At 43.9% G+C, this 24,022-nt stretch overlaps 1 protein-coding gene across 1 annotated transcript in view; it reads left to right on the top strand.

The window, feature by feature from the left end:
• The window catches only part of scn1lab (sodium channel, voltage-gated, type I like, alpha b), a 30,377-nt gene extending 8,101 nt beyond the window's left edge, over positions 1-22,276 (top strand). Inside the window, exons 7-27 of the mRNA XM_041965845.1 lie at positions 1,428-1,718; positions 2,537-2,600; positions 3,363-3,504; positions 3,954-4,181; positions 6,375-6,653; positions 7,750-8,091; positions 8,576-8,708; positions 8,875-9,113; positions 9,213-9,386; positions 10,044-10,400; positions 10,581-11,108; positions 14,379-14,514; positions 15,357-15,511; positions 15,858-16,031; positions 16,543-16,665; positions 17,754-18,029; positions 18,292-18,345; positions 18,476-18,613; positions 20,314-20,418; positions 20,727-20,997; positions 21,084-22,276. Coding sequence (XP_041821779.1) covers positions 1,428-1,718; positions 2,537-2,600; positions 3,363-3,504; positions 3,954-4,181; positions 6,375-6,653; positions 7,750-8,091; positions 8,576-8,708; positions 8,875-9,113; positions 9,213-9,386; positions 10,044-10,400; positions 10,581-11,108; positions 14,379-14,514; positions 15,357-15,511; positions 15,858-16,031; positions 16,543-16,665; positions 17,754-18,029; positions 18,292-18,345; positions 18,476-18,613; positions 20,314-20,418; positions 20,727-20,997; positions 21,084-22,276 — 5,402 coding nt within the window. The remainder of the gene's footprint in view (positions 1-1,427; positions 1,719-2,536; positions 2,601-3,362; positions 3,505-3,953; positions 4,182-6,374; positions 6,654-7,749; positions 8,092-8,575; positions 8,709-8,874; positions 9,114-9,212; positions 9,387-10,043; positions 10,401-10,580; positions 11,109-14,378; positions 14,515-15,356; positions 15,512-15,857; positions 16,032-16,542; positions 16,666-17,753; positions 18,030-18,291; positions 18,346-18,475; positions 18,614-20,313; positions 20,419-20,726; positions 20,998-21,083) is intronic.
• The last annotated feature ends 1,746 nt before the right edge of the window (positions 22,277-24,022 follow it).

The raw sequence follows: 24,022 nt of genomic DNA, 5'->3' as shown, positions 1-24,022 counted from the left end.
GCTGAAATCTATTCTTGCCTTGGGAGACTTGAAAGTAGATTTTGTGCACTATTTGTCTTTTTTTCCGTTTTGCATGAGACATTGCAAAAGCCGATTTTCTGGTGGCAAGCACTTGTGTGTGTGGGGTTTCTCCTTACCTTGTTTTCCTGCGCATGTCTTGTTCAGAGTTGTGTGTTTTTGAAGAAATTGTTATATGGTGAGTGGTGGTTGGGTAATGGCATTCCAACACTAACACTATTCACATCACAAACTAACGCAAAGGTCATATGTAAACCACCAAGGAGAACCTTTCATTGGCTATTTGTATAAAGAGCATCATCTAACTCCATAACATACATTACTTATTCTAGCTCTCACAACTACATTTGGGCCCAGTTTAGACATTTTGGGCTCTATTTTTGTGCAAAGCCTATCAAAGCAGTGCTAGCACATGCTGATATTTTCCTGCCCTGGAAATGCATCTTGACTGTCACTTTGTGAGCATAGTGCACATGGTGCAGAGGAGAAGAGGTGCAACAAGATTAAAGAGTGGTGTTTTTGTGAAAATATGGTCGTATTTGTTGAGTTATCTAGTATTTAATCTGTACAAAAACAATACACACTTTAGATTTTGGTTTTTGTATGGATCTAACAAACAAAATGCAATATCTTAATTAATGAGCATGAGCTAGTAAGCTTCAGACTGTAGACAGATCCAGGCTAGCTGTTTCCCCCTGCTTTCAACCGTAATGCTAAGATGAGATAAACAATTGCTGGCATCTAGATACATAAAAGTAATATCAGTCATCTCTAACTCTCAGCAAGGAAGCAAATACGTTTTTTCCCAAAAATCTAACTATTCATGTATTAGAACCAACTGCATGAGAACAGTATGAGACCAGCAATGTGACTGGCTGAGAGGATAATGAGTAATCACCACAATCACCCTCCAGTGTATATAACACTTCACTACTGTGCCGATATGGATAAAAACAGCATGTGCATCCTCATTGACCTTGTGCACATTGCTGATCATTGTGCGCTGGTCTTTGTTACTGCGCTAAAAAAGAGCTAAATTTAACTGTTTCAGTGGCATTCAAACCAGAAGACAACAGCACGGGCTCTGTGAAAATATAGAACAAACAAACACAAACAAAGACATCATTCATTATTTACCATTTCCCAGAGATCAATACCATTGCACTGTAATGGGCACGAGAAACATAACTTAGTGGTTTGTCCATGATTTGCAGTGATCTGTGTCAGCCTGGTTCCTGTATGACAGCACACAGTTCATACAGGAACCTCCACTGCAGATCCCCCTGGCTGCTTGCTACTGTAAGCTCTTATTAGCAGCTTCTTCTGGATACAAGCTTGTGGCTGTAATGTGCAGGCAGTAATCCCTCTGCGATGTCCCCCTCCCGCCCCCTTGCCCTTTTTCTTGTTAGGCTTGAAGACCATCGTTGGCGCACTCATCCAGTCGGTAAAAAAGCTGTCGGACGTCATGATCCTCACTGTGTTCTGCCTCAGCGTCTTCGCCCTCATCGGCCTGCAGCTCTTCATGGGCAACCTGAGGCAGAAGTGTGTGCGCATGCCAATCAGCAACACCACCAACAGCAGCAACATCACCTCCAACGACATGATGTTTTTCAATGACACTCTGTTGGATCTCAACACCACTTTTGTGCAGAACAGCACGGAGAACTCGCTCAACTGGACGGAGTACATCAGCGATGAGAGTAAGCTGAGTGAGGCGAAGTGAAAGTGCTGTTACATGTCTGCCAGGCGCACATAGGGGTTAACCGGGGTTAAGTTAGTGTCCGACCCAGACAGCCTGAGTCAGATACTGGCTACTTCATATGCAGAGATGGGTCAGGGTGGTGGTGGTGGTGGTGGTGTGTGGGAGGTCAGGCACGCTGGCCTGCTGCTGATAAAGAGTGACAGCAATGGCTGGGAGCTGGGGCTGTGCTCTCTAACAAGGGCTGGTGGGAGAATGCAGCCAATGTGGCAGATAATTGCCACAACAGTATACCCTCTACTTTCACCCCCTCACTACCCTCCATCATTCTCCCATAGCCCATCTGTGTGGCATGAGCAGCCTAAAGCGCTAGAGGAGGGTGAGTCACTGGCCGCCAGCAGGATATCGAGGAGACGAGCACCAGCTATATGACAAGCTGATGCCAGAGTGAGAGGAGAGAAGACAGGGCTGATTAAAACTGCACAGATATTATGAAGTCTGCCATCTTAATTGCATCCATGACTTTGTTTGCCTCCAAAAAAACCTGATGTGATTGTGACTTTGTGACAGTTAAGTGTTAAATGAGGACAGACTGCATCAAAAGTCAGCCAGCGGATGACTAATGTGGTTGGGTGTTAAAACAAATCCCCACCTTCCTCTCTGCCTCCCAGCCAATGTACAATATTACACCACAAACCAAAAACCCACGGGGTGTATATTGTCTTTCTATTCCGTCATCGATCCGTTTCTTTATATCCGCTGCCTCACCTCTGTGATGTGGCTCTGACTGACTGTCCTTCTGTCTCCCCTCTCCTTTAGGTAATTACTATTACCTCCCTGGCCGTAGGGATGCTCTGCTCTGTGGGAATGGCAGTGGTGCTGGGTAAGGCTTGACATGTTTTATTTATATGGCCAATTAGATGCACCACAAAGCTGAGCATACACAATTAGTGTCGACACTCGCCACCGCGCTGGGGCATCACAGGAATCTAAACTGCTGCTTAACTATGGGTGCATTTCATTTAGTGTGTTTGGGAAGACCTTTTTGTAAATATTGCTTGGGGTACTTTGCTGATTTAAGTTGATATTTCAGCCATTTATCAAAGAATCGTTCCAAAAAGGCACACAGGCAGTTTCATACTTTGCCTTTTAAAGCATCATTAGGAGTCAGAGGTGTCAGGTAGAGGCTAATAAATACCAGGTGGGTCACATACCCACACTGCTTGTAAGATTCAACATCAGCACGTATCAGAAGTGTTAAATCAAAGCAACTGGACTTGCTTTAGTCCTAATCCAGGATTGTGTAATACATATCACTTACTTGGACAAGGTTAGCTCATGAAATGTGTTACAGGAAGAAGATTGAAAACACAAATGCACTGGAATGGTCTTTTCAATTATAGCCAAAACAATCCATGTAAAATTAATTAAATAATTAAAATTATTTTATTTGATCAGTTATTTCAGTGTTTATCTCCAAGTTCGTTCCAGCAGTCAAGTGTGATTCAGCAGGAAGTTTCATATTAGATGTTTTTATTTGATTTGATAGTTTGTGATCCACTTTTATTGTAATGATACTGATTTCTCAAACTTAACTATGTTACACGTGGTACCTGTTGTTCATAACACCTGTGTGTCCTGACAGGCTCTGTCCAGAGGGCTTTGTATGTATCAAAGCTGGTCGTAATCCAGACTATGGCTACACCAGCTTCGACACCTTCAGCTGGGCGTTCCTCTCCCTGTTCCGACTCATGACCCAGGACTACTGGGAAAACCTGTACCAGCAGGTTGGTAGATGTCTGTGACTGTTGTGACTCATGTCTGATCATTACAGAGTGCAGAATTTGTTGTCTTTTGGGCATATTTGCTATATTTACTCTCAACATAGAACGTTGTTAACACATCATATCTTACAATATGTCTTTTGTATTGTGGTGTTACAGTAAAATGTGAGCAGTTAGTTTGAGGAGTTTTTTCAACACGGTGTGTCATTCCGTAATTATAGACTAGACCTGTTATGTAAGGGCTTTTTTGTCTGTTTTGTACTGCAGCAGCACAATGCAGCAACTTGACATGTGTAAAGTCACCACACAATGGGATGACCACAACTGAACACTATGTATTGTGTTACTTCAACTGCAAAGAAAAGAAAGGACAAAAATCTGTCATTTAATCCTTCTTTTCCTCATAAATAGCTTGATTTTTCTAATAATCCCTCTCCTCTCCGGTCTGTCAGACTTTGCGTGCAGCAGGAAAACCCTACATGATCTTCTTCGTGCTGGTGATCTTCTTGGGCTCCTTTTACCTGGTCAACCTGATCTTGGCCGTGGTGGCCATGGCTTATGACGAGCAGAACCAGGCGACCATCGAGGAGGCTCAGCAGAAGGAGGAGGAGTTCCAGGCCATGCTGGAGCAGCTGAAGAGACAGCAGGAGGAGGCACAGGCAGGACATTCATCTTTGTCTGTTCAAATTCAGGCCACGACTCCCCATGTCATTACAGTGACTATCCCAAACATTTCATTTAAAAGTAATTTAGGGTTCCCTCAATGAAGGGTTCATTGAGACGTCCATTAAGAAAGTGATAATTATTACCTGTTAAAGCAACAGGGAAGTTTTAGGATCTTTTAACTTTTTGTGGAGCACGTAGAAGAGTTTTTCAGTATTTCATCACATAGCCGAGTGGCTGGGAGGATCTATTTGTATGTTACTGGGAGGACTCTGCTCACTGTTGATCCTTGAGCTTAAACTCTTGCCAGCTGCCAAAAGCAGCGTTGCCCTGGGCAACCAGGGGATTTCCTTCCCTGGATGACTGATACCCCTCTGCTGCTCCCTTGGGGTTCAGGAGCCCTTGGTCGACCTACAGAAAGAAAAATAAGCAGATTTCCATGGAGTTCAAGTAAAATGTTGGATAATGCACTTATTGTGGGTACCTATTGGTTCAGTTCTCTATGTCATTTGTATAAGAGGCTGAGAGAACCATACCTCGTGTTCCTCGGCAGCCAGTCATTCATTTTGAAGCTTTTGATGACAAAGCCAGACAGTCTATTTCTGTCCTGCTACATGGCATTGAATATCACAGATTGGTGATATATGAGTGATTCCAACCAGGGGTGCTTCAACCCCAGACACTTCTTCTGCAGTAGTCAGTGGGTTCTGCAGTGGGTTGTGGAGTGGCTGAAATCATTGGAAAAAATAGAAATTTTGATCCATATATTTAGTATAGGAAGAAAACATTCAAATGCGATTACAAATTGGTGTGATGCCAATCTTTAGTTAATATATTTTTACAATAACCAGCAACAGAAGGCTGACTGATCCACCAACCTGAGTAAAATTTAACATCTTACAGCCACATATTGCCATTGAACGTGCATGAAAATGAATTAAACTAAGTAAGCAAGCAAGCAGAGATATCAAATAGTAACTTGAAGAAACAGAGAAATGGCTGACATAGTTAGCTGAAAGTATAACAGATGAACAGTTGAAATAAATCCAATAAAATAATGAGTAAACACAATTGTTAGCTTAAAGTAATTATGGTTCAAACATTATCTAAAGTAATGTATAACGTTGAAGTTATTAGCGAAGAGCAAACAAGATAATTACTGAAAAGTAAGCAGTGGAGATAATTAAAAGTATCTAATGGATGGTTGGTTGAAAGATTCGGCTTCTGCCACTTCTAGTAGTTGTAGTATGAATGAAAAGTGTGTAACAATATCCACTTGTGCTTTTTCACTTCATGTTTGAAATCAATAGTGAAGAACACATTTGGAACAGAATGGGTAGGGATTGATGAATGGGGACTTGAACTCATCTGAGCTTAAGTCCTCATTCATGTCCATCATTCATGATGTGACTATTATACACAGTATGTGCATAATAGCGTAAAATAAGGCTATTTCTACCTTTTATTTTCTGCATTTCATTTTGTATATCACCTGATATGCTTCATGTCGGATCTGCATCAGTCACAGTTCAGATATCTTGTCTTCTATATTGCTGCCTTGCTTTATGTTTCCATCGATCCCTCGATGGCTGTTTTGCAAGGCTCAGTAGTGTCTTATCAACCTTGTGCACCTTCAGATTGCTGCTGGCTGTACTGTAGTTGCCATGACAGACTCATAAATCCTCGTACTACAGTGCTGTATGTTTTGTCGGACAGAGAGCCATTCCTTTCCTTTAGAACAAAGATAGAAGATGAGCGTGAAAATCTAAATTAAGTGACAACCCGTATTCTTTGACTGATTAATTATTTGCTTTACAGAGTCTCTTATATTTTTGGCAATGCTGTAACCGAATGGAAAATCTTTTCCTTCTAAAGCACCAGATTTCACATCCCCCAGCCTAGCTTCACATGAGCATAGCGTGGAAAAAACCTGATATGTCCATGCACGTGGTAGTAGATCACATTCCTAAAGGGAGGATGCATGAAATCCTGTGCATCTCTGTACATCGCTTTGTTTGGGAAATGTTTTGGTTTGCATGAAAACATTCAGGCGTCCATTTTTAGAAGGTGTCTGAGGCTTATTTAGCTCTTCATGCTGCTGCTGCTGCTCTCAGCTGCCAGGCTTTCTCCTCCACTCCAGTCCGTGAGAGCCTTTGAGACAGGCATGAGGTCGCCATGACAACTGTGCTTGTGGTCTGATTGGCTGGCAGGTTGCCGCGGCAGCAGCCACAGAGAGCGGAGAGTACAGCGGGAGAGGGGGCCCCACCTCTGAGTCCTCCTCAGGGACGTCTAAGCTCAGCTCGAAAAGTGCCAAGGAGCGACGCAACAGGCGGAAGAAGAGGAAGCAGAGGGAGGAGGAGGAGGAGAGGGGGGCCCGAGACAAGTTCCACAAGTCTGAGTCCGAGGATAGCATCAAGAGATCCAGCTTCCGCTTCTCCATTGATGCCAACAAACTTTCTTATGAGAAGAGGTGCTCCTCACCCAACCAGGTGAATACTTGGGCTTGTGAGTGATTGTTACCTCACAAGTGGTACATTTCCTCCCATCATGACAGTGGTGTAATTAAAGCTACTAACAAAACATATAAAACCAGGGATGAAATGTAACTTTATGCACATACAAGGAAAACTCACAAGAAACACGACAAGGACATGAACACAGACTAACCAAGGGGTAACACTGACATGGATCGAGACACGGACATGAACTAAGAAAACACAAAGAATAACATTCACTTACTGGCTATGGATGTAACTAAGGCTAGGACGATGACACTGGAACATGGACAACAAGGATTCACAGACCACAAGGTAGCACAGACAAACCAAGAGACGATCACATAATTCACGGAGTGGACATGAACAAAAAAAAACACAACAAAGAACACTCACTTACTCACTTAGCGCAGACAATTAGGTGACACAGACAACGACCCGACAAAGACAGTGGAGAAGACACAGACTTAAATACACAAGGACCGAACACTAATGACGCACAGGTGAAACACATCAGACAATCACGAGGGCGAAAAAACACAGGAAGTAAAGTAAACCAAAACACATGACATGAACCTTCAAAATAAAACAGGATGTAAGAAAACCCAGACAAAGACAACACACAATGGGAAACTTAACAAAAACCCAGAGCACGGGTCATGATAGTGCTGGCAGAAAGCTTTTGTTGCCCTCCAAATTTAAGCTAACTGGCTTCATATGTAGTATAGACATGAGAGGGATATAAAGTGTCTCATTTAACTATTGGCAAGAAAGCAAATAAGTATAATTCCCAAAATGTCAAATTATTACTTTATTTGAACTCTAAGAATGAGGGCCCATGATTGACGGTTGTGGATTTTTCAAGGCATATTCTTCATTCTTTTCCAGTTCTTCCCTCTGTTCCTGTCTCATTCCTCCCTGCCTCATCTAAAGACATACCTGTCCTTTCATTCATTTCACAGGACCACCCACACCGAAAGTGGGATTTTGGGTGTCTCCTCTATCCTCCCCAACTATCCCACGGTGCTCCACCGTCTAACCCATATTCCCTGTCTCTTTTTGTCTCTACCTGTCTCTCTGTCTCCATCAGTCTCTCCTGAGCATCCGTGGATCCCTCTTTTCACCTCGGAGGAACAGCCGTGCCAGCCTCTTCAGTTTCCGCGGCCGGGCGCGTGACATGGGTTCTGAAAACGACTTCGCTGATGATGAGCACAGCACCTTTGAGGAGAGCGACAGTCGGCGGGGCTCCCTGTTCTTACCGCGCCGCCTCGAGCGCCGCTGCAGCGCCGTCAGCCAGACCAGCCTCGGGGCGCCGCGGATCATACTTCCCGCCAACGGCAAGATGCACTGCGCCGTTGACTGCAACGGTGTGGTGTCTCTGGTCGGTGGAACTTCTGTAACAACCTCCCCTGTAGGTCTCCTGCTGCCTGAGGTGACTTAACTGCTTGTTTCATGTTTTTTTTCTCTCACCGGCTTCAAGCTTGTTCTCATGTTGTTGATGAATGAATTAAAAATATGAGTTTGTTGCTTGAGGTCCATCATCAAAGAGATTGTTCCAGGTGTAGCGAATCCTTGCTGTGGTGCATGTTTCAAATCAAAATGTGTAATTTTTCATCCTCCAAAGAATTGAACTCATGTTCTCCACAGAATGAGTTGTGATCACTTCGGTGATCCCTTTATTTAGAGTTCAAATACCTGCAAAACTAATAACATTCCCATCAGCTGATGCTGAGACAAACAATATTCAGATGCATGCTCAGTATTTGTTAGTAGGATACATTCATTGTTGGTTTTGATCTTATCATTGGACTTATTGACAAATGAAAAATCTAGAATATCACCAAACTCATCCTTGAACACCTTCACAGGTGTTTTCACTTATCCTCTCAAGTTCTATACATTTGTATTTTTTCCAGGGGACAACTACAGATACTGAGCTTAAGAAACGCCGGTCAGGTTTTCACCAGCCTTCCATGGATTATTTAGATGAACCAGGGGGCAGGCAGAGAGCCATGAGTGTGGCCAGTATCCTCACCAACACCATGGAGGGTAGGAGTTCGGCCATATATTTTTGGCCGTAGTCTTTCTTGTCTAATTTTTTTTGTCTCCTGAACTTTGTGCCATTATGTTGTGGTTCTAAAGAAAACTAGTATAAAGGAACAATCATGTAACTGCATTTTATTAGAATGAAATGTGATCATTTCTCTTTTTCCAGAGCTTGAAGAGTCGAGACAGAAATGCCCCCCATGCTGGTATAGATTCGCCAACACCTGCCTCATCTGGGATTGTTGCCCTGCATGGCTGAAAATCAAGGAGGTAGTCAGCATGGTGGTCATGGACCCATTTGTGGATCTGGCCATCACAATTTGCATCGTCCTCAACACCCTTTTCATGGCCATGGAGCATTACCCCATGACTAAAGAATTTGATAACGTCCTCTCAGTTGGAAACCTGGCAAGTATTGTGTGATATGCTTACAAACTCTCACTCACATACATAACTCACGATTCAGATTCAGGTTTAAAAGTAGAAGTGTGCTCTCTTCGTCATTAGGTGTTCACAGGGATCTTCACTGCAGAGATGTGCTTCAAGATCATTGCCCTGGATCCCTACTACTACTTCCAGGAGGGTTGGAACATCTTTGACGGCATCATCGTTAGCCTGAGCCTGATGGAGCTCGGCTTGGCCAATGTGGAAGGCCTGTCTGTGCTCAGGTCCTTTAGATTGGTAAGAGCGCTGGCTGAGTGATGTCTTTTTTGAAAAGCTGAAAAGCATGATTTTTCTGCTCGTTCGATGAAAAAAGTTAAGATGTACCTGTTCTACTAGGGTCAGGGCCCAATGGCTGTCTCAGTAACACTCATGTTTTTAATGAGGTAATGGTGTAATGAGAGCTTTTGTGCAGTACATGAAAGGCCCCACTGAGAGTTGTGGCCATTGGGGCACAGTGTGTTTTTTCTGTTCACCTGATTAGCTCTCTATGACTGCTGCTGTGCTTCTGTTTTCATTGAGGCCACATGCAGTCATCTTTTACAGACTGAAATTCAACATAGACTCTGAAGTATTTGACAAGCTGGTACTACAGATTGCTTTTGAAACAAAAGTTTGAAATGTGCTTATTTTTTTTATGCTGAGAGTTAGATAAGATTAATACCACTTTCATTTCTGTCCCTTAAAAAATGCATATTTAGCGTGCACATATGAGAGAGGTACATTTTCTCATGTAACTCAAGAAAAAATTATTTATATAAGCACATTTCTCAAAATGTCACGCGATTCTTTCAAACATCTAAAAGGTCCAGTAAGTCGTTGTATAATCCATTAAATGTTAATCATCTACAAAAAATCCAGAAATCAGACACTGCTTTCAATTTTCCTTTGAAACAGCTGAGGGTCTTCAAACTGGCCAAGTCATGGCCCACTTTGAACATGCTCATCAAGATCATCGGTAACTCAGTGGGTGCTCTGGGGAACTTGACCCTGGTGCTGGCCATCATTGTCTTCATCTTCGCTGTGGTGGGCATGCAGCTGTTTGGCAAGAGCTACAAGGAGTGTGTGTGCAAGATTTCTGAAGACTGTCAGCTGCCTCGCTGGCACATGCACGATTTCTTCCACTCCTTCCTCATCGTGTTCCGGGTGCTGTGCGGAGAGTGGATCGAGACCATGTGGGACTGCATGGAGGTGGCTGGACAGAGCATGTGCCTGATTGTCTTCATGATGGTCATGGTCATTGGAAACCTGGTGGTATGGGGCTCTTTTATTTTCTTTCTATAATCTGGAACACACTGTTAAGGTCATGACCAAAGTAATGTAGTGTAAGGATTTGAAGTTTTTCAACGTGTTGGTTGGCTTGGTTATGAAGTCAAGTCCTTAGCAAGGTCAGATTTGGATTCACTTTCCCTGCCAATGTCCACCTGTTCCCAGGTTCTGAACCTGTTCCTGGCTCTCCTCCTGAGCTCATTCAGCGCCGACAACCTGGCAGCGACTGATGAAGACAGCGAGATGAACAACCTGCAGATTGCAGTGGGCCGGATCCAGCGGGGTATTGCATTTGTCAAAACCACTGTGCGCCATTTCCTTCAGAGCCTCTGCTTTGGTGGCGCCGGTAAGGGCTCCGGTCTGGCAGAGGAGAGCAAACCCCTGGATGAACTGCACAGCAATGGCAAGGGCAACTGCATCTCCAACCACACTTCAGTGGAGATCACCAAAGACCCCAGTGGAGTGTACATGACAGAGGGCAATGGGCGGCCAGGAGGAGGGCTGGTAGTTGGGGTCGTTGTTGGCGGGGACACTACAGTGAAGTACCCAATGGAGGAATGTGACTACATGTCATTTATACATAACCCCAGCCTGACAGTCACGGTGCCCATCGCTGTGGGCGAGTCGGACTTTGAGAACCTAAACACAGAAGATTTCAGCAGTGACTCGTCGGATGTGGAGGGCAGCAAAGAGGTAAAACGGAGGTCTTTTGATTAGACGACTGATGTCTCTGTCAGCTTGTAGGAAGTCTCTTGAGTCACACAGCTTTTGTATCAGATTAGCTCCTTCATACGTGTAATAGTTCACACCTGATCATCACCAGAAGTCAGTCGATGTATGAATATGTCAATACTTGCATAGAGATTGCCTTCTCACAAAATTTTCCAACAGTCGAGCAGTTTGAAAATAACATACCTGCTGACTCATTTGTACATTCATCATGCAGTGGGAATGTTCTGGAGTTAGACTCCGTTCTAAAGCCCTTGGCAGCAGAAGACAGAGCCATGACAAATAATGACACGAGTATGCCTTTGACTTATGTAGCAGGTCCACTCTCTAGATGCACTCATTAGAGTGTACTACTTTACAATTGGTACATAATTTGCCGGTTAGGCTTACTAATTTTTTTGTAATTCATCACGTATTGTAGCAGAAAATACCAGATTTGCTATTTAGTGTTGCCATCCTGACAGAGCATTCGGACTGTGCTTCCTGGTGATGTCAACCTGCCACTGTGGGTGTGGTGCCAATGCCCTGTGATTCAAAACAACCCAGGAGACTATTTCGAGCTGTGGCAGCACATGCTCTATAACTGGATCAAGCAGTGCTCACTCGTCACGTCACCGCTGATCTTAACACCCTGTAGCCAGGGGTTGGTGAACTGTGATAATTAAGCACCAGTTAAAAGCTATTTGGACATTTCTTACTCACTGTGTCATAGAGTTCAATCAAATTAGAGTTCCTAATTATAAATCTATACACTAGAACATTTGGTGTGTGCTGTTTGTGTGTGAGACGAGTGTCATGTGTCATTGGTAGATTAAAAACAGCATCCCACTCTTTGGCGTTGCACCTAGTGAGGAATATGCTTTGAGGGAGATCTAAATTGTTGTCCTCTGTGGCTAACGTGTTCCTCCACTGTGCCTCACAGTGAAAGCAGACTTGAGGTTGTATGCTGGCTTTTTGGTGTGTTTGACTTACTTTGTTTAACCCCCCATTTGTTATTGCAGCTGTGTCACAGGCGCTCTCAAGGTTTTCAGTGAGAGGAGAATTGTAAGACCACTTTATTGTACCATAGCACTAACCATGAGGACTGCCTATGCCATTTACAGACAAACAACATATTTTTTCTCATACCTTCAATGGATTGCCCATTTTCGTTCTCTGCCTGGTCTGCCCTCCGTACCCCACCCACACCCCACCCTCTTTGCCCTGTACCTCCCCTACCCCATACAGCAGCACACTCAATGCTGTAAACTTTTGAGTTTTCCCTTTACCCCTCCCCCCCTTTCATAATTTATCTCAGGCTGTATTGCAGTTACAAACCATTAGGAATGAGCAACACCACCTTCTTCCATTGATAGACAAACTCATCTAACATGATCTTTGCTTTTGATTTCATTGCTTGGTTTTGACTTGGTTGTGGGACTTGATTGGCATCCAACACTCCGAGCTTGAGAATGAAGGAAGAGAGGAGGTGGAGGAGAATGAGGAAAAAAAGGAGATGGAATGGAGGAATGAATTTTGCTGTAGTTTGACAAAATTCATTTGTCTGGTTCATAGCCCATGCATACACACATGAAATACTTGTATGTACTTGTTTTCTGTGATACTCAAATAATAGTGGAATGATGAAAGATTCTTTACAGAATTCTTTCCAAGGAGATAATTTTGAAACGCAAATGAATCTATATGGATTTTTGCAGGGTGTCAAAACAGATAACAGGTGGCCATTTACATTGAATTAGACTTTTTTGTGATGATACATTAAATGAAGATAATTTCTTCATTTTCTACCTTGATCAAATATAAAACTGAAGAAACGCCATTTCTAATTACACTAAATTTTGACTCTACATTGAAGGAATTGTTATTGAAGGTACTGTGTCGCCTCTACGCCTGTGTTATCCACTTTTGTCCCACTGCAACTATCTCGTCATCCAGCTTGTACAAATACAGCAAAAGGTTGAGAGTAAAAGCCTTATGTAATCCACATCCAGAAGATGCAAAATGGGTCTCTGCTGAAGGAGAGAAAGAGAAACCGGAGGGAAACACCCCTTCAGAAAGCGATGCACTTGTGAGCAGCATGCTTCCATCATTCCCATGCCGTATTAGCTGGGTCCCACGGCAATCAGAGCTGCTGCACTGTCTAGGATGACATGTTCCTGTACGTCACACGTCAGACAGATCAGACATGAGGCCACTTAACACCATGTTTGCCCAAAGAAAAACAGACAGGAAGCCTTTCGACAACAAAAAGTCTCACTATATATGGACATGATGTTGTAATATACAAATATCATAGCATCATAGGGTTTCAGAGGGGTGTTGCCAGGGTTCAGAATTCAGAGTTAGCAAAGAAGACAGAGTAAAATGATCAACAGCAGCAACACTTGTCCTTACATGTGTTTTGCATATTGCTGAGAAGAAGGAGGAATATCGATGAGTACCACACGTAGTCCTGTGTGTTTTCTGGGTATGCATGGATGCTAATTCAACATGGTTTACAAATGGGAACAAAAAAACGCCAGACCACATGCTGTCTTATAAACAGTGCACAGTACTGGTTTTTGCTGGTAAGCTAATGTGGTTATCCGTCTACTTCAACACAAACAGAAGAAGCTTGTACACTGCTTTCAAGGAATGGAAATAACGTGTTTTCATGTCACTGAGGACAATGCTCAGCAGTCCCTGTGGGGATGGATTCTAGCTTTGGGGGGGGGGGGTTATTATTCACAGAAGCAACTTTGGAAATGGGATAAATTCTAGACAAACTGATTTGGGGTCATTTTTCAGTGGACATGAAAATACTTCAGCACACGTTTGCTTGGTACTATTTCAGGCTTGGATTGATAATGCACTGGAATATTGCATGCACTCTTCCTCGAACTGAGGTCACATCAAACGTACCCACAGCGCATTTCCGTAACGCCAACCTCCACATGCCATGTGTTGCCACATAATCTGATTTGAGCCATCAGATAAAACTAATATCAAAGCCTGTAGGTACATTTGATCGTTGCTGCATGTGATGATGATAATACAAAGACAGTGACTTTAAAGAGTCCAACTCTGTGAGCTATTGCAGTGCCTAGGTATAAAGTTGTGGCACTGCACTACATGTGAATGGAGAATCACAATGATAACCAGCTCAGAAGGTTGGCTCCAATAACCACTGAACCTCTGTCCGTTGAGGCACTGCAGTGTAACTTTGTACCCTCATCTTCTTCCTCGTCCATGCAGAAGCTTGATGCAGAGCCCCAGCGTCTGAGCTCATCAGAGGGGAGCACAGTCGATATTCGCCCCCCAGGAGATGGGGTGGATTCAGTGGAGCTGGAGCCGGAGGAGTCACTGGACCCAGAGGCCTGCTTCACAGAGGGTGAGACGACTGTGAGGGTGATAGGCAGCGAGGATGATGGGCAGTGGGAAAGTGGGACAGAGCGGGAAAGGTGGGGGAAAAGCCTCAACAGCACATTTCAAGACGTAGACTAAATCGCATTAACTGCTTGTGCTTAGCGCCGCTCTGTTGTACTCACCGCTGAGCGACAGTGAATACAAATGCTCAGCAGGACAGAAAGAGAAGTAGTCTGTGGGTTTGTCTGGGTTTGTAATGTAACCTGACGTTTAGTCTTGACACACCTCCAGTACTACTCTGAATGTGCAAATACCTCAAACACGTCTTTCATGACTGTGGAATATAGAAACAAAATGTGATGATTGAGGATCGTGGGAGTGGTATTTACCTTTTGCTAGTATCTCTAAGTTATTTGGATTTTTTGTTCACATTCTAGGCACTTGCGTCTTAGTCATAAAGCAGTTGAATATGCTTAGATTAGATTACAGGGTACTTTTGGTGCACCAAGACAATAAATGCAGCAAACAGAGTTGCTACAATGATCATGTGTGTCACTAAGTGTGTTTCCATCTGCCTGTTTTTATGCAGATTTTCACTTTATGCATAAAAAACACTGACTGGAAACGGCAGAAATTCATAAAACGTCCAAATCTTGCTTTTTACGCTTGGCAGATATGGAAAAGTTGGTGCATTAATTAAAAGAAAATGCGACAAAATGCAATAAAAACAAACCTAGTGAATGAATAATGAAGCAGAGCATGTAGAGAGAGTTGTTTTGGTTTAATCATACAGTCACCTTCCATCAATATAGACGCCATAGTCATTTCTTATGCCTCTCTCTCCATGTTCCCCCCCCACACCTGCAGGCTGTGTGCGCAGGTTCCAGTGCTGCCAGATCAACGAGGAGGGAGCAAAGTATAAGAGCTGGTGGACACTCAGGAAAACCTGCTTTATCATAGTGGAGCACAACTGGTTTGAATCCTTCATCATATTCATGATCCTGCTCAGCAGCGGAGCGCTGGTAAGCATGGGTTTCTGTACGTACATTCATCTACCTCACCTTTTGACCCAAAATGATTTTTAGCACACTTTTTGATAACATTTGTTGAATTATTGAGAGCATGTTTTGTAAGTGGTGCACAGACCCACCACAGCACAGCCAAAGACAGGCAGGTCAGGAAAAAGACTCTAAATTACCCCAAAGTGTGAGCATGTCCGTGCACTGCCCTGTTCCCAGTCAATCTCTAGGATTTACCAGCCCTAGTTCATGGCTTGTGATCACTTCCCCCGCTGATGCCTTTTATCTTGGGCCTTGCAGAATTGCACCTCATTGTTTCAGTCTTTATCATTTATTCTGTTCTGTGCAGGCATTTGAGGACATTTACATCGAGCAGCGGAGAACCGTCAAAACAATGCTGGAGTACGCAGACAAGGTCTTCACTTATGTCTTCATCCTGGAAATGCTGCTGAAGTGGGTGGCATATGGCTTCGTCAAGTACTTCACCAATGCCTGGTGCTGGCTCGACTTCCTCATTGTAGACGTATGTATATTCAGTCCATACATGAGAATAAAGCTTCCAATCTGGCATTAAATCAAACACAGTTTAGACTTTAAGTAGTTTAAGTAGTTTGACATTTTGAGAAATACATGGTTTCTTTCTAAGAGTTAGATGAGAAGATTGATACCACAGCATCATATGTGTACATTTATTATGGAGCAAGGAGGCGATTTGTATTAAGCATGCAGAGAGAGCGCGCCATCCGTCATATTCTTCAAAATGTCAAACTATTCCTGTAATTGTGACGCAAATACTGTTGACTCTGTTGAAGTCACTGTTCATCACATCTCTTTATCTGAAATTCACAGTTTTTCCAGACACGTCTGTTATTCATTTTTTAAGACTTTTAATTCTTTATTATCTCTTTAATCGTGTGCCATCATTAATGCCTAATTAACCATCTTGTTCAAAGACTCAGGCTGGCACTGTGCAGAGGGACCGCTTTCATTTCTCACCTTTCACCCGGCCTGTCTCTGTCACTGTCCTCTCTCAGGTGTCCCTGGTCAGCCTTGTAGCCAACGCTCTGGGCTACTCGGAGCTTACCGCTATCAAATCCCTGAGGACGCTGCGAGCCCTCCGGCCCCTGAGGGCCCTGTCTCGGTTTGAGGGCATGAGGGTAAGGACACCTGGAATAACAGCGACACAAAACCCACTTCTAAATTATGAGTGTTTGTGGGCAAGCTGAAATCCAGTGTACCTGTGCAGTTGCTTATATTACCTTTAATTTTATTCCTACTTAAAACCCCTGTCTGCTTCTACAAGTGCTTTCATGATTCAGGTTTAAAAGTTTGAAGTAAAAGAATGTATAATATGCAGAATAATTTGTGACCCGAATTTGTTTTCTTGCCAAGAATTAGATGAGAAGATAGATCTCACCACTCTTAAACGTAAGCTACATACAGTAGAAGCTATTTTTTATTTGACACATCACTGAAGTTACAGAGAAACTTTCTCAGTGTCTGCTTGACTTCTGCTTAGAGGTGCTGAAGGGAAAGGCCCCACTATAATTTATATTTCCACTTGTAGAACGGCGGATTCTTCTGGGTTTATGTTTGATGTCGGTTAAATGCTTTTATCTCGTCAGGGGGCCTGACTGTAAGACTGCATGCTACTACAGCTCTAGTTACCTTTTTCCTGCAGTTCAGCACTGAACTTCTTTTATCTGCATGACTCTCTTCACATTGTGTCACTGGATTACTCTGTATAGCTGTTCTGAGGCATTGTTTTCTGACGTTGCTTGTGTGGTGCCTTTGACCTGTAATTTTTTTCTTTGTTGTGTGTCTTTTCATTTACAGTCAAACAAAATGTTGTGACTTCATCCCGCCTCTCTAAGGTTTTTTTCTGTTTTGCTTTTTTACCTATCAAATGTTAACTTTTTCACCTGTCCGCCTTCTTCTTTCCAACTGTCATGTTGTTAAATTCTCTCAGTAGATTTGTATGTTGTTAAGAGCTTTATGTGTGCAGACATTACATATTAAATACAGCTTCGAATAATATAGGCACACTATGGATCAGTCTAATCAGTCTTGGCTCAGTCTAGCATCAGCTTCCCAGCTCAATCCAATCAGGTTAGGAGTTAAGTGATTAGATGATTGTAATGGCCACTTGTCTAAAATCAAAGTGCCTCTTTATTTTGGTAAGCAGAGACCTCCGTTTGACGGACAGCAGAGTGTTGAGTTTGTCTGTGTGCTTCGACCTCTTCAGGTTGTGGTGAACGCGCTGCTGGGGGCCATCCCCTCCATCATGAACGTGCTGTTGGTCTGCCTCATCTTCTGGCTCATCTTCAGCATCATGGGCGTCAACCTGTTTGCAGGGAAGTACTATTACTGCGTCAACACCACCACAGAAGAGATTTTCTCCATCGACGTCGTCAACAACAAGACCGACTGTCTGAACCTGGTCAACGACAGCGCCCGCTGGAAGAACGTCAAAATCAACTTTGACAACGTCGGGGCCGGCTATCTGGCTCTGCTGCAAGTGGTGAGTGACGCATAATGCAGACAAAAATGTCAAAGTGTGCATGTGAGTTTAGGAGTCTTTAGGATGGACGTCTCTGGCTTCTAGTTTTGTCAAGCCGTCGGCCGAATGACTGATAAGAATTAAAATCACAACCCACACTCCTGTAAACAACATCCAAGCAGCAGAGCTCAACTGTTGGAAGAATCAAATGATTTATGCTTGTGAGGAAAGTTGTTTGAGTTGAATCCCACCACTCAGACTGACACACCTCTTCTGCTCTCAGGCAACATTTAAGGGTTGGATGGACATCATGTACGCAGCAGTAGACTCTCGAAATGTAAGTGTCCCGGTGCTTAACGCAGAGATTTGCTTTCACAAAGTGAAAAATACCATTTATTTCTTTTCTCTATCACTGACATGCACAGGTGCTGAAAGACAGTAACGTTTTATTTTCTTGCTCGCTCTAGTTGGAAGACCAGCCTAAATATGAAGTGAACTTGTACATGTACCTCTACTTTGTCATCTTCATCATCTTCGGCTCCTTCTTCACCCTCAACCTGTTCATCGGTGTCATAATCGACAACTTCAACCAGCAGAAGAAGAAGATAAGTTGCATTTCCTAACAGTCTCTGTCAGATAACTGAGATATAAATGTTAAGTAGACTTCTAAGTAGACATGGGGAATATTGCAATCAATTATTAGATTATTAAAAAACAAAAAGTCACATGTTTGGAAAAACATTTAACCCATAAGAACCCAGACCCATTTCTGCTTTTAGGAAAATTATGGGGGACATAAGACAGACTAAAAAGACCACAGAGAACACATTTCTGACATTTTTTTTAAATGTTGAGTTTGATTGGCTCTGCCATTTTGAAAATTTTAAAGTGACATCTGACCTGTTAGTGTAAAGCAGCTAAATGTGCTGATTCCTTGCACACCGCCTGCAAAAACTGCATCCTATGTATACTGTAGTATACTGTGTACGCTTAGTTTGTAGTGTCTTGTTCATGAAAACAACTAATGTAGGCAATTATCATCTACTTTATGACTGAGACCACCATTTTTCTGCACATTGTAATAACTCACACAGTTTGAGTTCCAAACTGTGCCAGCTAGTCTAGGTACAAAGCCACTGAAGTGCAGGTTTAGCCAGCCGTGTGAAAGAAAGACTGAGCTCCAGAATAACGATCATCTGTAGCACCATGAGGACCTGCTGCTGCTGAGAATTACTGAGGGTGCATGAGTCACATAGAAACACCCCGCCTGCATTCACACACACACACACACAGTGTCAGAGTGAATGTCGTCTGGAAATGTGCCCTCCATTCAACCAAGCGCTAACAAGTAGGATTGACACGGCCCAGAAGGAGGGGGGAGGGGTTTGTACCGTGCACGCAGCTGGAGTGACTGGACTGACTGAGACGCTGTATCAGTCGGTGTGGCTCAGCAGCCCCACAGCCACGCGTCACACAGATGGTTGTTCAGTGTTGACACCAGTCCTCCCTCCAGACACACATCATACACTCAGCGAGCCGCACTGAGGGTGTGATGTGTGGGGGGGATTCATTTCTTTGATTAATGAGAACATAGTGACTGTGTTGACCCTCACCCACGGAAAGGAAAAACCCACAGCATGACCTTACAAGAAAGGGGAAGGAGGATCTTCCTGCAGGTGTAATTGTTTTCGGTTGACTGGTGATCACATGTTCTCATGAAGGCTTCAAGCTGAAATGCATCAGCACATTTGTCATCTCATCTCTACCCAAATGAATAACACATGAGGTGATTCTTATGCTGTTTTTGTCCTGTGGAGTCGCACCTTTGTTTCAGGCATTTCTCAGGAGAAACACACCTGCTTCCTCTTATGAGCTGATTGTTTCATTGGCTCTGGTGCCCGTGTGGGGTTACAAGACACTAGACAGCAACAACAGCTACAATGGTCACTTTGCAAATCGCAATGTACAGTTCCACAAATGCAAAACCAGAACTTACACAGCAGAAGTGTCCTGTTATGTGGGATAGATTACATTTTCTCAAAATTCTCAAAACCAAAAGAGAATTAAAGCGAGAAAACATGCAAATATTCATGTTTGCTAGAAATAGCAATTTTTTGGCATTTTAGCCTAAAAACTGTTTAATTGATTATCAAACTTTTCCTTTTTTCAACCAAACTGAAATATACGTTTGCTCTGTTACTCTCATTGTTTTTGTCATCTCTCATTGTTTTTGTCTAAAACATGAAATACTTTCTTCAGAGTTCAAAGTACGTGGTTGTAACCAGCTTTGTTGTGCTCTTTTTACTTTGGAGGTCAGGACATCTTCATGACAGAAGAGCAGAAGAAATACTACAATGCCATGAAAAAGCTGGGCTCCAAGAAACCACAAAAGCCTATACCTCGGCCAACAGTAAGACTCTAACACCCCATTTACCCCTGCTATTAAAATGTGATCTGTATCCGGATACCCTATCCAGGTAAAAAATGAGCCGATCTTGCGTGTTCTTGTTCTCCCTCCTGAGATCTCTAGAGTTAGAGGAAACTTTATAAGCTTTGTGAAATGCTCTCAAATCCAGATGCAGATCTCATTTTAATACCAGGTGGAAAAGGGACCTCTGTGCTCAGACTGGGGGCTCTACTAACTCAGTTCTCACTATTTGGACTACAAGCAGAGGTGTGAAATGCTGCTGTCTTGTTCCTTGTCTGCTCTGCCCTCAGAACGCATTTCAAGGCTGCGTGTTCGACTGCATCACAAAGCAGGCCTTCGACATCGTGATCATGATCCTCATCTGCCTTAACATGGTGACCATGATGGTGGAGACGGACGACCAGACGCCAGATATGGACAAAATCCTCTACTGGATCAACCTGGTCTTCATCGTGCTCTTCACTGGGGAGTGTGTGCTGAAGATGATCTCCCTGCGTCACTATTACTTCACCATTGGTTGGAATATATTTGACTTTGTGGTGGTGATCCTGTCCATTGTAGGTAAGGAGATGTTTCAGGCGCCTCAGCTTTCCAGTAGATTGTGAGTAAGATGTCGTGCTGAATGTGACGTCTTTTCGCTCTTGCAGGCATGTTTTTATCTGAAGTCATCGAGAAGTACTTTGTGTCCCCGACGCTGTTCCGAGTGATCCGTCTGGCCAGGATCGGCCGCATCCTCCGCCTCATCAAAGGCGCCAAAGGCATCCGGACGCTTCTCTTTGCCTTGATGATGTCGCTCCCCGCCCTGTTCAACATCGGCCTCCTCCTCTTCCTCGTCATGTTCATCTACGCCATCTTTGGCATGTCCAACTTTGCCTATGTGAAACGGGAGTCGGGAATTGACGACATGTTCAATTTCGAGACCTTCGGGAACAGCATGATCTGTTTGTTTCAGATCACCACCTCGGCCGGGTGGGACGGCCTGCTGGCGCCCATACTGAACAAGAGGGAGCCTGACTGCGACAGCCAGTTGGAGCACCCGGGCAACTATTACAAAGGCAACTGTGGCAACCCATCAGTGGGCATCTTCTTCTTCGTCAGCTACATCATCATCTGCTTCCTCATCGTGGTCAACATGTACATCGCCGTCATCCTGGAGAACTTCAGCGTTGCCACGGAGGAGAGCGCCGAGCCGCTGAGCGAGGATGACTTTGAGATGTTCTACGAAGTGTGGGAGCGCTTTGATCCCGACGCCACTCAGTTCATGGAGTACAGCAAACTGTCAGACTTTGCAGATGCTCTAGATCCGCCGCTGCGCATGCCCAAGCCTAACATGATCCAGCTCATCTCCATGGACCTGCCCATGGTGAGCGGAGAGCGCATCCACTGCCTCGACATCCTGTTCGCCTTCACCAAGCGAGTGTTGGGCGAAGGCGGCGAAATGGACGTGTTGCGTGGGCAGATGGAGGAGCGCTTCATGGCCTCGAACCCCTCTAAGGTGTCTTACGAGCCCATCACCACCACCTTGCGCCGCAAACAGGAGGATATGTCAGCCATAATCATCCAGAGAGCCTTCCGCCGCTACATGATCCGCCTGGCCATGAAAAAGGCCTCCGCCCTCTACAAGGAGCAGCTGAAGGTGGGCATCCGCGACCCGGACAAGGACGTGATGGTCATCAGCAAGTTCACTGAGAACTCCACCTCGGAAAAAACGGACATGACCCCCTCCACGGCCTCCCCACCCTCCTACAACAGCGTGACGAAATCGGACAAGGACAAATACGAGAAGGAAAACCGGGAAAAGGAGAACAAAGGGAAAGACTTGAAAGACAGAAAGAAATAGACTTTTTAAAAAGGAACAAAAAATCAAAAATGCTTCAGAGACATGAGGGAAATTTGTTTACAGCTTCTTAAGGGGGTAGATAGATGTACGCTTGTGTGTTGATTGTTCAGAGGCGAGAAATGCTCTGCCTGGTAGGCCTGACATGCGAGTGCAGTTACGTCATATGCGAATACACGTGGAAACAAATAATCCAGCAGACACTGCCAGATTGACTGGAACATGGAAAAGCCGCTCTCCAAAACGCTTGTGATTTTCCTATTGGTTGTTGTTACTATCTGACACACTTGAGTGTACTGTTAAGTTGTCTGTAGCTAGTGCTGCTGCTACTACTATAAATCCAGTGTCTTGAATTTAACAATTGCTGTTTCACTTAACAAGCTATATTTCTGTTCATTTTTCGGTCGCAAGGTTTATTTTTTAATGAGAAAGAATGTTTTCTAGTTTGTTGTGTCATTATCGTGAGAAAGTGCCCACTGCTTTCGCTGTCGTAAAGTCACCGAGGGCAGACGACGTCAATGCTGGAAACGCCCACCGCCCACCGCCGCCTGAGGCTCACACAGTGCAGGGTCAGTGCCGGAAAGCTCTTGGTTCAGACGGTGCATGAAGCAGACACATTCTACTCACTGGTGTGCCATCAGTGATTGTTGAAATCTGGACGGCCCCCATTTCAGCAGAAAATACAAGTCTCTGAACATAGAGAAGCTGAATGTATGCAAGGAATGAGACGCGTGTGGAGAAGCTGTTTGACATTTTGGGAGATATTCAGTTACAAGAGAAGGCTGATCGCCTACGTCTGTCCTTTAGATGAAGCTAGAGACTGTTAGCTTAACTTAGCACAAATACTGGAAGCGGGGCAAAACAGCTCGCCCGGCTCGCTCCAAGCCCAACAATCCGCCTACCAGCACTTCGAAAGCTCGCTAATAAACTCGCTGTGTTCTTCAATCCACGCAAAGAGCAAAATGTATAAAAGTGACAAACTTTCTGTCCACTGAAAGCAATTCAGATACTCAAAATCAGGGTCGGTACCGAGTACAGATCTGACACCAGTGTCATGCTTTACGAAAACATCACATCTTGATATTAGTGTCGACTTGACAAATGAGAGTCAACATGTTTACTAGTGAGCTCGAGGCGTGTTTTTGAGCTAATCGACGCCCGGCGAGAAGTGCATCTCCCAAAATGTCCAAACTATGACTCTGAAGTGGCACTCGTGGTCGACTCATTCATCCGCTGTCGTATCGCAGTGTCTCCTCTAATGCATTTGTTGTCCTCCCCGGAACCCTCCGTCCCACCCCCTCCCAGAGCTCTTGTAAAGAAAATATCTTAATTCATGAAATATACTAAAAAGAAAGTCTTTCTAACTGCTCTCAAGCGAGAACATGACAATGTATCACATTTAAAGGTTATGATATCACATATGTTTGTATGACATTCATGTTGTTTAAACTGAGAAGCGACTGGTTTTAATGTAGTGGTTTGGTTTGTAAATAATATAGCTATTTGGGCCCACAGTATGCATCACACTTACATTTGATGTAAGAGCACTTTTTATCCCCACTGCTGTGTAATCCCACGTGTGGCGGTCGTACTTGTAAGTGTGTGAGAGATGGTTCGAGCGTGTTTGTGTTTCTACGTCTGTGCATCTTTGTGAGACTGAGCGAAGGGGAGCATTTATCTCTGAGTGCGCAACTGGGGTCTGTTCCGCCGATCAGAATAACATTTTTACTGTAGATATGAGTGCATTTT

Source organism: Chelmon rostratus, chromosome 24, assembly GCF_017976325.1.
Source record: "Chelmon rostratus isolate fCheRos1 chromosome 24, fCheRos1.pri, whole genome shotgun sequence".
Classification (NCBI taxonomy): Eukaryota; Metazoa; Chordata; class Actinopteri; order Chaetodontiformes; family Chaetodontidae; genus Chelmon; species Chelmon rostratus.
This window is presented reverse-complemented; position numbering and strand designations above follow the sequence as displayed.